Here is a 13,912-nt window from a genome sequence, read left to right on the forward strand (position 1 = left end):
TTTTTATTTATTTTAGTTTTTTCTATACCGGCATTCGTGAGAGTATCACATCATGCCGGTTTACAATAAACAGTGGAGTGATAAAAGGAACAATGAACGAAATAAATAATAGGTGCTAAACATAAAATAGTTACAGTTACAATAAAACAGGGAGGAGTACAACTGGGAGCAAGAGGAAAAATGATAGGAACTTTAACATAGTATATTAACTGGAGTATTAGACACCCTTGTGCACTTTCTGTGCAGCATGGTGCTTCAACAGCTCCCAAAATATGCCAAGTCAACTCTTTAGAGGTACATCATATGACCTGGAGCCAAAATATCTCAAAATATAAATTTCACATTTCTCAGGGGGGTGGAGTCAAGATGGTGCCCTGAGCGGACGAACTGAAAACTGCTCCGGCATTTTTTCATTTTGAAAAATTTTGTTTCTTCATTTAAAATGCCTTCTAAGCGTAAAGGGAGACTGAGAACCTATCCCTCTGCCTCAGCAATCCCGTCGGGGCAGAAAACGATCGACCAATGCGTCCAGCAAGTGGAGGAAAAGGTACTGAGGAGTCCGGCTGTTGGGTCACAGAGGGGAGAATGTGACCTGACCTCGGAAGAAGTTTCCCTCAGTCCACCGGATACGAGGCTGCCTCCGGCTGCGTGCAGCACCTAGACACCGCAGCTCTCCGAGAATCCCGAAGTGGAACTCCTCGTGCAGCAGCTTGAGGGGGCGATATCGCTGGAAGGCCTGCCGCAGACCTCCATTGAGAGCGGAGAGATCTCACTGGATAGGGGTGAAGGTGGGAGAGGTGAAGAACAGCGGAGCCTAGGAGGTGAAATCCGAAGGCAGGACCCCCCGCCCCCGTTGAAGGTGAGATTATATTTAAGAAACCAGAAATAGTCACTTTAGACTGTTTATGGAAGATGTCATCAGCTATGGCAAAACTAATAACGGATTGCTCCATAAAGATAAACACTGCTTCCTGTCAAATGAATGATTTGAATAAGAACTTTGAGGGCCATAAATTGGAAATGACTGAGAAAATTGCAAATTTGGAAAATGATGTGAAGTATGTCAAAGAAGTCCAGTCTACACTGATACAAGATTGTGGAGCTGCAAAGAGAAGGATTGAAAATATTGAAAACATACTGAGACATCTCAACTTGAGAATAATACATTTTCCAAGGGTAGTTGGAGAGTTTCCTCGAATGACAGTAAAACGGTATTTCCACGAGATTTTAGAGATTACACCTGAAATGACTCCACCCCTAGAAAAAGTGTATTTTCTCCCAAAGAAAAATCTGCAGACACAACCAACTATCAATGTATTAGAGAATTTAACAGACTTTTTGGAGTCTTCAACATATGAGATTGCTGAAAAAGCTACATTATTAATATCTTTCCATAATGAAAAAGATTTGGGAGAAGTAATGTGTGCTTATTTTAAGAAAATCAATGTTCCCTTTATGGGATGTACCATCAGAATTTTCCCAGATAGAACTAAAGAGACGCAACAAAAAAGAAAAAACTTTTTGGCTTTAAAGCAGGATGTTCTAGCAGTGGGGGCCTCTTTTGTGTTGAGGTTCCCATGTAAATGTGTTTTAAAATATGGAAGAGAAAATGATATCTTTTTTCATCCGGACCAACTTAAAAGTTTTGTCAATGCTAGAAAAGCGGAAAAGCAAATGGGAGGCAGTTAAAAGTCCTATAAATTAAAATCCGTAATGCAGGGCCCTTTTTCCTGATATGTGTATTTGAAGATTCTCCCTTGGATTTGCAGTTACCCCCCCCCCCCCCATGCAGTTTAAGGTCTAACGGGTGTAGTTAATTAAAGAGTAAGATGTGTCTAATGCATTGTTTCTGAATATATATAATTTCTTGGCTTTGAATGTACTACACCATTTTTTGTTAACAAAGTTAATGCTTTGTATATTATGAAAAACTTAATAAAGAGAAAATAAAAAAAATAAATAAATTTCACATTTCTTCTAAATAACTAAAAAGAGCATACCCTAGATCAGGGATGAGCAAATTGGAGTGCAATCCCCCTTTCATCCAATTAGTTGGCCCCCAGCACCCCTCCCTCTTCCTGCCCCCCACCCCCCAAGTTTGGGTAACACAATAAATGACAGTAGGAGGAGCCAAGAGGTCCTGCTGGAACACCTGCCTTTTGTGACTGACTCTGCCCCCTTTCTGATATCAACAGAGGAGTGTTTGAGATTAAAGACAGGCTGCAATGCTGGAGGCACATTTCATCCATTTTACTAGCTACAAGAGGTTGCCATAGCCCTGTTTTCCATCCTCAATCCATTGGAGGAATTAGCCTGGTCTTCCTGGAGCACCTGCCTTTTGCAAAAGACTCCACCCCCTTTCTTACATCATGAAGGACATTTGAGATTAAAAGCAGTTCGTGACACAAGAGGCACTCACGCCGGAGGAGCAAATGTGTTTGGCACATGCACGGAGCGTGAACAAAGGAGCTTGCCCCTTTATGAGCATTGTTTCCATGCGCTTCTTAATTTTTTTCTCTCTTTCCCTCTGATGGATATTCACCCAATTTCTACCATATTTGGACTTGGATGATATGGGTCACTTGTATCGAAGTTGCATAATGTTACATGGCATAATCTCTCTTCTTTACTTCCTGTGTCATTAATCCTTTTTCAACTTTGGTCTTTATCAACTGCTATTATGATCTTATTAGTGAATGCTCAGTCTCTGTCAAGAAAAACAGCTATTATTTACGAATTTGTATTACAACAGAAACCTGTTTTTGCATCACAGAAACATGGTCGGCTGACTATGATTTTCCCCGTTTACTGCAATGCTGTCTGCCAGGTTATAGTTTTTTGGCACACTCTCGATCCCATTGTCGTGGCGGAAGCATTGCAGTAATTTTCAAGATCTCATTAGCTTTCACTAAACATGCTTTTTCAGTGTCTTCTTCTTATGAGATGCTGCTACTTACTTCCAAGCACTTTAATTTATGTGTAGTTTACTGTCCCTTGGTCATCTTTCACATAATATTTCTCCACTGCTTGAATGTATATTTTCAAATTATACATAGTCCCACTCATAGAACTGGTCATACCCTAGATTTAATTTTTATTAGCCCTGCATGTTTTTCAGTAAATAATACTAATATAGGTATTTCAAAGGTTCCTTGGTCAGATCATTTTCTTATTAGTGTTTCCCTGGGTTATAGGTTAGCTTCCCTGAGAAATCGACATTTTATAAACGTTCCCATGTTGATCTTTTGTTATTTTCAGAAAAACTGAATGAGCATTTGTCAGTAGTAGTTTCAGGCCCTTGAGAATACTCATTATTAAACTCAATGCACTGATAATGGTTCACGCAAGAGGTAAACCACTAACACAGTTCCAGAGCTACCACATTCATGAAGGTGATGTAATAAAAGCCTTCACAGTCCTCCCCTATTTAATTTCCTTGCTTTTCGCCCAAGTTATACAAACCCTATTCTCTATACTTGCTTCACCCATTTTATGTTTTCCAGGTGATTTCTTCCCTGTTCATTGTTTTATCCAGGTTATTTTTCCCTGTTCATTGTAAAACAAGACTTTGTCTATGTTATTTTGCTGGTTGTAATGTAAACCGAAGTGATAATTAATCTTGTTAATTGAACCTCGGTATATAAAAGTTATAAATAAATAAATAAATAAATCTTCTACCTGATTCCATCGACTTATATGTTGACAGATGGCATAATTCTATTAATATAGTATAGGATTATCTCGCCCTCCCCCCAAAAAAATTGCACAATGCACATAGATCTGCCTCTGCTCCCTGGTACACTAATGCATTATCTATCTATAAGCAAAGTTTGTAGAACAGAGGCTAAATGGTGTAAAATTTCTACAACTGACAACCTTATTTGTTAGAAGCATCTTTAGGATTCATACAGATAGGCTGTTTTTACAGTCAAGCGAAAATATTATAATGATAGAATTATGGCATCTGGGAATAATACGAAACAATTGTTTAGTGCTGTAAAATTTTTAACTGGGGTATCCGCTAATTCTAATGGTTTTCCTATCTCTGTAATATCTCATTCATTATGTGAATCTTTTGCCAAACATTCTGACAATAAGATCTTAAAACTGTCATCATCTTTTTTAAATACTAATGTTTCTTCAACTTCTATATTAGATTCTCCCCTTAGTTGAGATAGCTTTGATGAAGTTTCGCAATTAGAGATTAAGATTATTCACAATTTGTACCCTTGATCCATGCTCTTTTGTTCTATTGGAATGCTGTTGAAAAAGTATCAGCCGACCTAGTACTGATATAGTTAACCTTTCTTTATCTGCCTTTCTCCCTGACTGCTTAAAAAGAGCCTGTTAGGCTGCTCTTAAAGAAACCATCACTTGATATCTTTGAATTAGATAATTATCATATAATTTCTTCCCTTCCTTTTCTCACTAAAACAATTGAGTCTGCTATTTTAAAACAACTGACACAATTTTTGGAACACCATTCACTACTAGACCAACATCAGCTTGGTTTCCGTAAAGGGCACAATACTGAAACTTTACTTATTTCTCTTTTTGATATTTTTCACCAAGGATTTGACTCTGGTACACATCAGTGCTGCATTCAATACTTTAGACCACCAAATGTTGTCATCACGATTGGGAGACATTGGTCCTTCAGTGGTTTTCCTCTTATTTAGCTAATCAATCCTGTCAAATTAGAATCAACTCTTCCACCTCATCTTGGCATTGAATACAGTCTGGTATCCCTCAGGGCTCAGCCCTTTCTGCAGTTCTTTGTAATCTTTTTCTTACTCCTTTGTGCCATATTCTTGGACAGCTTGGTATGTCATTTAAGCTTTCCGCTAATGACAATCAGTTTTTTTTTCCTTTGAGATCTTGGCATGATACAAATTAATTTTTTCTCATTGTCTCTCTATGGTCCAAGTCTGGCTTTCTCAACACGATCTTTCTCTTAATGTTAACAGGACTGAAGTTCTCTGTCTTGGGCAGCCTGCTTCATATCCCAATCCTCCATCATTTACTCACAATGGGTTAGATTTTCATTTTTCTCAAAATGCTCATAAGCTTGGTGTTTTCATTTATCCACAACTGTCTATGAAACCCCACATATAATCAGTGATTAAAGCTTCCTTTTTCAAGCTAAAGTTATTTCGTAATCTTAAGCCTCTTCTTGAACTTTTCAATTTTCATACTGTCTTACAAGTTCTTATATTGCCAGGCCTTGATTACTGTAACACATTGTTTTCTGGACTTCCACAATTCATCCACTTCAGATCATACAGATTTCTGCTGCATGTTTACTCACCGGAATACAGATTTGGGATCACATAACACCAGTCCTCAAATCTTTACATTGGCTTCCTTTCCATTATTGTAGACAAAACAAAACTGCCGTAATTGTAAGAACATGCCATACTGGGTCAGACCAAGGGTCCATCAATCCCAGCATCCTGTTTCTAACAGTGGCCAATCCAGGCTATAAGAACCTGGCAAGTACCCAAAAACGAAGTCTATCCCATGCTACTGATGCTAGTAATAGCAGTGGCTATTTTCTAAGTCAACTTGATTAATAGCAGGTAATGGACTTCTCCTCCAAGAACTTATCCAAACCTTTTTTTAAACCCAGCTACACTATGATATGGCACGACATTATTATACATTGGTTTGTTTTATATTAATTAATTTTATTTTTTACAGTTATTTATTTTTCTATTGACCATTTTTTGTAATTTTATACTTTTTATAATTCTACGTTTTTTAATTTCTTTCTGTTTACACTTATTTTATTCAGTTATGTAAACCGTCTTGATTAAACATTGTTTGTAAAAACGGTATACAAATACTTTTAAATAAATAAATAAATAAATGTACTAACCACATCCCCTGGCAACAAATTCCAGAGTTTAATTGTGCGTTGAGTGAAAAAGAACTTTCTCCAATTAGTTTTAAATGTGCTACATGCTAACTTCATGGAGTGCCCCCTAGTCCTTCTATTATCCGAAAGAGTAAATAACCGATTCACATTTACCTGTTCTAGACCTCTCATGATTTTAAATACCTCTATCTCATCCTCCCTTTCCTCATAGGGGAGCTGTTCCATCCCCTTTATCAGTTTGGTCGCTCTTCTCTGTATCTTCTCCATCACAACTATATCTTTTTTGAGATGTGTCGACCAGAACTGTACACAGTATTTAAGGTGCAGTTTCACCATGGAGTGATAAAGAGGCATTATGACATTTTCCGTTTTATTCACCATTCCCTTTCTAATAATTCCTAACATTCATAACCTTCTCTATAATGTCACCTCACCATGGATACAGTCTACATTAAGAATTCATACCCCTGCTCATGCTCTGCTGGCCAATACCTTCTAGCTATTCCTTCTCCAAATGTTGCATGTCTTACTGTAACCAGGGAACATTCTTTTTCCATCTACGGTCCTACATTATGGAATTCTCTCCCTAACAACATATGAGTAACTAGAAATTCAAAATTGTTTAAACAGCTATTAAAGACATTTCTTTCAGCTAGCATTTCCTGATAATTCACCTCCTTAAGATTTGATTGTATATTTATGCTGCTGTTTACCTCTGTATTATGACTCCTCCAGTATACAAAATTTGTAATTAGAAAGTATTTTTGTTTATTTTTATTTTATGTATATTGTTTTGTTTTTTTTTTTTTTTTTAACTACTGTGTATGTTTTACGCTACCCCACCCTGAACGTTTAGGAGGGGCAGGTAATAAATACTTTTAAATAAATAATTAAAAATAAATAAATACATCTTGACAAAATTTCTTATGCTTTATGCATGGCAGGATTAGTAAGTAACTAAGAAGTAAAAATAAAGTTGATACTATGCTATCATTTATGGAGATAAGCATGTTTCAATAAATAAATAAAATAAAATATTTTTATTTTGAAGTAAAAGTAGCTTAGCTGAATAAATATGAAATATATTTGATAAATATCAGATCTGTTACATGCAGATTTTTTTACACATTACCTTGTGATCTCCCATGCAGATATTTGGTCCAATGTTGTCATACGTCACTATCTTTTCCTCATTTTCTGACTGGTTTAAAATAAAAATAAAAATGGACTGGTCAGTGTAGTATCTCTGATCACACTAGCAAAAACTAATTAGCAAAAGGAGTTGTGAATGTAATTTCAACATGAAAACAACTACCAAATGTTTCCTGAACGTTAAACTACAGTAGTGTGCAGATCATTGGTGCCCGCCAATAGGGATGTGAATCGGGTGCTAGAATCGGTTCCAGTTTCGGAATCGTGGACCCGCGGGAAATTCCGTTTCCCGCGGTCCAGACGGTTTTGTTTTTCGGCTGTCCCGAGCCGAACCACCCCAACCCTTTAAAATCTATTTACAATCTCCCACCCTACCGACCCCCCCAAAACTTTCCTAAAGTACCCGGTGGTCCAGCAGGGGTCCCGGGAGCGATCTCCCGCTCTCAGGCCACCGGCTGCCAGTAAACAAAATGGCGCTGGTGGCTCTTTGCCCTTACCATGTGACAGGGGCTATCGGTGCCATTGGCCGGCCTCTGTCACATGGTAGGAGCAATGGACGGCCGGCACCATCTTAAAAGAGAGACCAGCACAGTACTGCATTCTGACACTTTCTGGTGGTTCCCTCATTTTCAGTAATGGTCTTATTTAATGCATTCTTAATAAATAGTTATATTTGGTGCAAAATATTGAAGTCTTGCAAATAGAAAGCCCATACAGGTAGCTTTTAAAAGCTCTATGTGCACCAAAACCAAGAGATATGTGCACAAGTCAGGCTGGCATCTGTTGAGCAGACTTTAAAAGGCACCCACGTACACACGTAGTTGCTGTTACAGTCACAAATACATTTTCCCAGAAAAGGGGCGGGGGTGTGGTCATGGTCTGGGCAGGGTACAGGCGTTCCTGGATTTCACAATGAAGTCAACGCATACATACTTACATGCACAAATGTGCACCGCATTCCCCTACCATGTAACTTTACTTCTGCTATGGATGGCGTGGAAGTCAGAAAAAAAAAGTAAAGAAGTGAGAGCAGAGCTGCTTACCTGTAGCAGGTGTTCTCCAAGGACAGCAAGCTGTTAGTCCTCTCACATGGGTGACGTCATCTGATGGAACCCCAATGTGGAAAACATATCAAAATTTCTAGAACTTTGACTAGGCAGTCTAAGCATGCCCAGCATGCCCTATAGCATGCATCCATGCAGGATCCCTCTCCAGTTTTGTAACATAGAATTAATTAAAATAAAAAATAGGAGAAACCCAATTTCATGGGGTGGTGGGCAGGTTTTGTAAGGACTAACATCCTGCTATCCTCTGAGAACACCTGTTAGAGGTAAGAAACTTTGCTTTCTCCGAGAACAAGGAGGATGGTAGTCCTCACACATGGGAGAATCCTTAGCTACAGGCTGCTCCCCAACACAAAAGAGGACCAACAGACACCCAACCAGGTGCCAACAGGCACAACACTGGTGCTGTTGGTAACAGAGGGTGAGACAGCCTGAATCCAAATAATGGGCCCTAGGCAGGAGAGTTGGGATCTACACTTCAAACTGGTTCCTAAGGACAGTCTGGCCAAACCTACTGTCGTGTCGGCCATCCCTATCCAGACAATAATGAGATATGAATGTGTGGAGAGAACTCCACATCACAACCTTGTAGATCTCCTCCATGAAACTGCTCACAGGTCGGCCACTAAAGATGCCATGGCTCTGCCAGAATGAGCTTTGGCATGGCTCCCAAAATGCAGGCCTGACTGAGCATAACAAAAGGAGATGTAATCTGCTAGCCAATTGGATAGTGTCTGTTTGGCAACGGCAATGCATAACCTATTCTTATAAAAAAAAAATAAAAAGTTGGTTAGACTGTCTATGAGCTTCTATCCACTCCAAATTTCTAAGGCTCGCTTGTAGTCCAAACTGTACAGTACTCGTTTGACTTGGTGCGAATGGGGCCTGGGAAAGAATGCTGGCAGGATGATTGACTGATTAAAAATGGAAATCCCTCACTACCTTAGGCAGGAACTTAGGGTGTGTATGCAAGACCACCTTGTCATGATAAAACTTAGCATAAAGTGGATAAGCCATTAAGGCCTGGAGCTTGCTGACCCTGTGCGCCAAAGTGACCGCCACCAAAAATATGACCTTCCAGGTCAGGTACGTCAGGTTACAGGTGTGCAGCGGCTCAAAAGGAACTTTCATGAGCTGAGCTAACACCACGTTGAGGTCCCAAGACACAGTAGGAGGCCTTAGGGGAGGCTTCAGTTAAAGCAGGTCCCACATGAAACGTACAACTATAGGCTGTACAAAGATGAGCGTACCATCTACATCTTGGTGTTATGCGCCAAATGTACTAAAATAAATTCTAACGGAATTTGTTTTTAAGCCAGTTTCCGATAGGTAGAGAAGGTAGTCAAGCAGTTTTTGTGTGGGGCAGGAAAACGGATCTAGGGCCTTCCACTCATACCAAATGGAAAACCTCCATCACTTCAGTCTATAGGTCTTTCTAGTAGAAGGCTTTCTAGAAGCCACCAGGATCTGAGACACATACTCTGAAAGATCAAGCGGCTGCAGAATTAACCTCTCAACATCCAGGCTATGAGTGATAGGGTCTGGAGGTTGGGACGCTGCAGCCTGCCATGGTCTTGCATGAAGAGATCCGGGAAAGTCCCCAGACTGATCGATCACCAGATGGACAACTCCCGTAGGAGTGGAAACCAGACCTGTCTCGGCCAATGAGGGGCTATGAGAATTATAGACCTCTGTCCTTGCAAGACTTCACATGAGTCTTTGCCACTAAGTGAATTGGATGATACGCATACAGAAGGCCCTTGCCCCAATGACGGGTCAGGGCATCCAAGACTGGTTTGCCACCTGACCTGTACAAGAAGCAGAACTGAGGCACCTTCCTGTTGCAAGGGGACACAAACGGATCTATGTCCGGGCTCCCCCAGAGGCAGAATATCTGCTTTGCTACCAAGTGGTCCCAGGACCACTTGTGGGGTTTCAAGGCTTGACTCAGCCTGGCTGCTACCACATTCTCCATCCCAGCCAGGTACATGGCCCTGAGCACCATCCTGTGGGAGAGAGCCCATGACTAGATCTGAGCTGCTTCCTGACACAGGAGGTACGATCCTGTGCCTCCCTGCTTGTTAACATATCACATGCCTAACTGGTTGTCAGTTTGGATCAGGACAACTTTGTTGGACAGTCGATCCCTGAAAGCCCATAGCACATACCTGATTACCCGAAGCTCCAGGAAATTGATCTGACAAGAGCATGCCTGAGTGGACCACAGATCCTGGGTGCTGAGACCATCTACATGAGCTCCCCACCCCAGGGTGGATGTATCTGAGATTAGTACAATTTGAATAGGGAGACTTTGAAAGGAGAGACCCAATTCCAGATCTGAAAGCACCTGCCACCAGGACAATGATTCCCGGAGAGACGGGGTGACTCAGATGCAATCCTGGAGACTCTAAGTGGCCTGTCGCCACTGCAACCTCAGGGTCCATTGGGTTCTGTGTATGTATTATTGTGCCAAGGGAGTGACATGGATGGTTGCGGCCATGTGGCCTAACAGCCTCAACATGTGCCAGACTGACTCCTGCTGGCTCTGTTGAATCTCTGCCACGATGGTTGCCAGGATGTCAGCCCTCTGGTGAGGCGACTCCTATGAAATCCAGTTCAGGTGACGGGCTGAGATGGGACTCTGGGCAGTTGAGAACGAACCCTAGTGACTCCAACACCCGAATGGTCAAATGGAGGGACCTGGTGGCCCCTGCCTGAGACGGGCTCTTGACCAGCCAAATCGTCCAGATACAGGAAAACATGTACTCCCACCCTGTGGAGGTGCACTGACACCATGGCGAGACATTTTGTGAATACCAGCGGGGCTGATGTGAGCCCGAACGACAACAATCGGTACTGGAAATGCTGTTTTCCCACCACGAATCGGAGATAAGAACATGCCATACTGGGTCAGACCAAGGGTCCATCAAGCCCAGCATCCTGTTTTCAACAGTGGCCAATGCAGGCCATAAGAACCTGGCAAATACCCAAAAACTAAGTCTATTCCATGTTACCGTTGCTAGTAATAGCAGTGGCTATTTTCTAAATCAACTTAATTAATAGCAGGTAATGGACTTCTCCTCCAAGAACTTATCTAATCCTTTTTTAAACCCAGCTACACTAACTGCACTAACCACATCCTCTGGCAACAAATTCCAGAGTTTAATTGTGCGTTGAGTAAAAAAGAACTTTCTCCGATTAGTTTTAAATGTGCCACATGCTAACTTCATGGAGTGCCCCCTAGTCTTTCTATTATCCGAAAGAGTAAATAACCGATTCACATCTACCCGTTCTAGACCTCTCATGATTTTAAAAACCTCTATCATATCCCCCCCAGCCGTCTCTTCTCCAAGCTGAAAAGTCCTAACCTCTTTAGTCTTTCCTCATAGAGGAGCTGTTCCATTCCCCTTATTTTGGTAGCCCTTCTCTGTACCTTCTCCATCGCAATTATATCTTTTTTGAGATGCGGCGACCAGAATTGTACACAGTATTCAAGGTGCTGTCTCACCATGGAGCGATACAGAGGCATTACGACATTTTCCGTTTTATTCACCATTCCCTGGTCACTTCCTGTGACCAGGGATGATCTTGATATGAGTGTATACATCCTTTATGTCAAGAGAGCATACCTAGTCCCCTTTTTGTAAAAGGGGGGATCAAGGTGCCCAGGGAAACCATCTTGAACTTTTCTTTCTATAGAAATTTGTTCAAGGAGGACTCTGTCTAGGATAGAACAGAGTCCTCCTGTTCTCTTTGGAATCAGGAAGTACCTGGAGTAGAATCTTTGCCCTTGTGGTATGGGCTTCACCACTCTGGCTGTTAAGAGAGAGAGGAGAGCTCAGCTAGTAGTACCTCTTGATGTACTACTGGCCTCCAAAATGGGCAAGGAAGGCAATTTGGTGATACACCCAATAGATTCAATTGGTACCTTGGCGGACGATGGACAGAATCAACTGGTCCGAAGTTATACTGGGAAACTGGTTCACAAAGAACTGCAGCCTGCCCCCTACCGGAGGGTCCACTGTTCCAGGTACGGACAACTGGCCAAGCTCTCTGCGACCCAGTCAAAACCCCATCCCCAGAGTTGACTGAGGAGCTTGGCTGGGGCTTAGGGGCTCTCTGCTGTCTAGGATGGCTGCAGGAGCCCTGGTGGTGTTGATGGGAGCGAGGAGGCAGAGGACAGAACGTCCTTTAGCAAAAGAAAGACTTTCTGGGTCCCAGTCTCGCTGACCTCCTGGAAGAGGACAGATCTGGAGTACCGGTGGAGAGTTGGAGGGTTTCATGGTGGTCCCGAAGCTGGGCCATAGCATCACTCACCCTATCTCCGAAGAGATTCTTTTCAGTACATGGTACATCAGTGAGTTGTTCCTGTACCTCTAGTTGGAGATCCAAGGCCCACAGCCATGCCATTCTGCAGGTGCCAATTCCCGCTGCAGAGACTCTCGATGCTATTTCGAAAACATTGTAGGTCGCATGAACCTAGTATTTTCTGCATTCCAGGCTCTTATGCACCAGTGACATGAGTGTGTCCTGCTGCTGTTGAGGCAGCTTCTCGGACACTTTCTCATACCTGCTTTCAGATGTCCCCGCAAGTACGGGCTCATGTAGAGTTCATAGGCAGTCATGCGACTATCAAGGAGCATGGCGCCTTGAAACACCTTCCTCCCAAGAGCGTCCATCGCTCTATGGTCCTTCCCTGGGGGCACAGAGGAATGAGTCTAAGAGGGCTTGGACATCTTGAGAGTGGATTTGACCACCGACTGGTGGGGCAAGCTGACGCTTATCAAATCTGGCAGCATTCTGGACGAGGTAAACTATGTCTGCCTTCTTATTAACAGGAGGTATTGTGAGGGGGATGTTTCTATATCCTGAGCAGCAACTCCTTAAGGATCTTGTGTACTGGGACCACCACGATCTACTTAGGGGGCTCCACGAACTGGAGGATCTCAAGCATTTTGTGCCTGGCATTCTCCTCTGTCAATAACTGAATAGGGATGGCTTCTGCCATCGCCCTCACAAAAGTTGCGAAGGTCAAGTCCTCAGGTGAAGACTTCCTTTGCTCCTCTGGAAAAGAAGGGTCTGAAGGGAGACCCTTGGAAGACTCCAAAACATCATCCCCCACAGGGGTCATAGGGTTCCTCATCCTAACTGTAAGCAACAGGAGATGGGTCCCTAGGTGCTTGGCCTTCGTCCAGAGGTGCAGGCACCGGCAGAACTGGATGGTGGCAGCAGGCCTCAGTGTCTCTGCTGGCCTCGGTGGAGTTTTCTCCTCTGAGGAATTGGCAATGACCACAGTATCAGTAGGGCACTGATGCTGTCCCAGGAACTGGCGACAGCTGGGTTTGTAATGCCCTGATGATCACATTGAGCTTCTCCATAAGCAGTACGAGGAAAGGCAGCACTGAGTGTGCTGCTGTTGGTACCACAGGACTAAAGCCTTGCAGCGCCCAGTCCACTGCTAGCTGGACTCGGCACTCTAGCTCCTCCTCAAACATTGCCAATGCAAACACCGACTGGGAGGAAGGAGGGGTGGCCAGATTCTCTTTGGACCCTTGAAGTGGATTGGTGACTGGCATCAGGACCGGTGGAGTCTGTCACTGACTCCCAGCACTGATGTAGCACTCCTCACTGGGGGGCATTGTAGCAAAATCCGGTGCATCCCCATGCCCTGCACTGTACATCAATGGGGACCGGTGCCGATGATTCTTCGGCTTTCCTTGGTGCTTGGCCCAGTCCTTCCTTGGTGCCAAGACCAATGATGAGGAATCTGACATCCTTGGCCTGGAAGTAATCGATGATGGTCAGTCTCTGGTGCTCC

General features: G+C 42.7%; 1 protein-coding gene across 4 annotated transcripts in view; it reads right to left on the bottom strand.

Moving 5' to 3' along the window:
• Positions 1 to 13,912, bottom strand: part of INPP5A (inositol polyphosphate-5-phosphatase A) — a 1,124,564-nt gene that overhangs the window by 9,928 nt on the left and 1,100,724 nt on the right. For all 4 annotated transcript variants that reach the window (XM_029609984.1, XM_029609981.1, XM_029609982.1 and 1 more), the window contains one exon: positions 7,011 to 7,079. In XM_029609984.1, the coding sequence (XP_029465844.1) occupies positions 7,011 to 7,079 (69 nt within the window). The remainder of the gene's footprint in view (positions 1 to 7,010; positions 7,080 to 13,912) is intronic.

This window comes from Rhinatrema bivittatum, chromosome 7, assembly GCF_901001135.1.
Source record: "Rhinatrema bivittatum chromosome 7, aRhiBiv1.1, whole genome shotgun sequence".
Lineage (NCBI taxonomy): Eukaryota > Metazoa > Chordata > Amphibia > Gymnophiona > Rhinatrematidae > Rhinatrema > Rhinatrema bivittatum.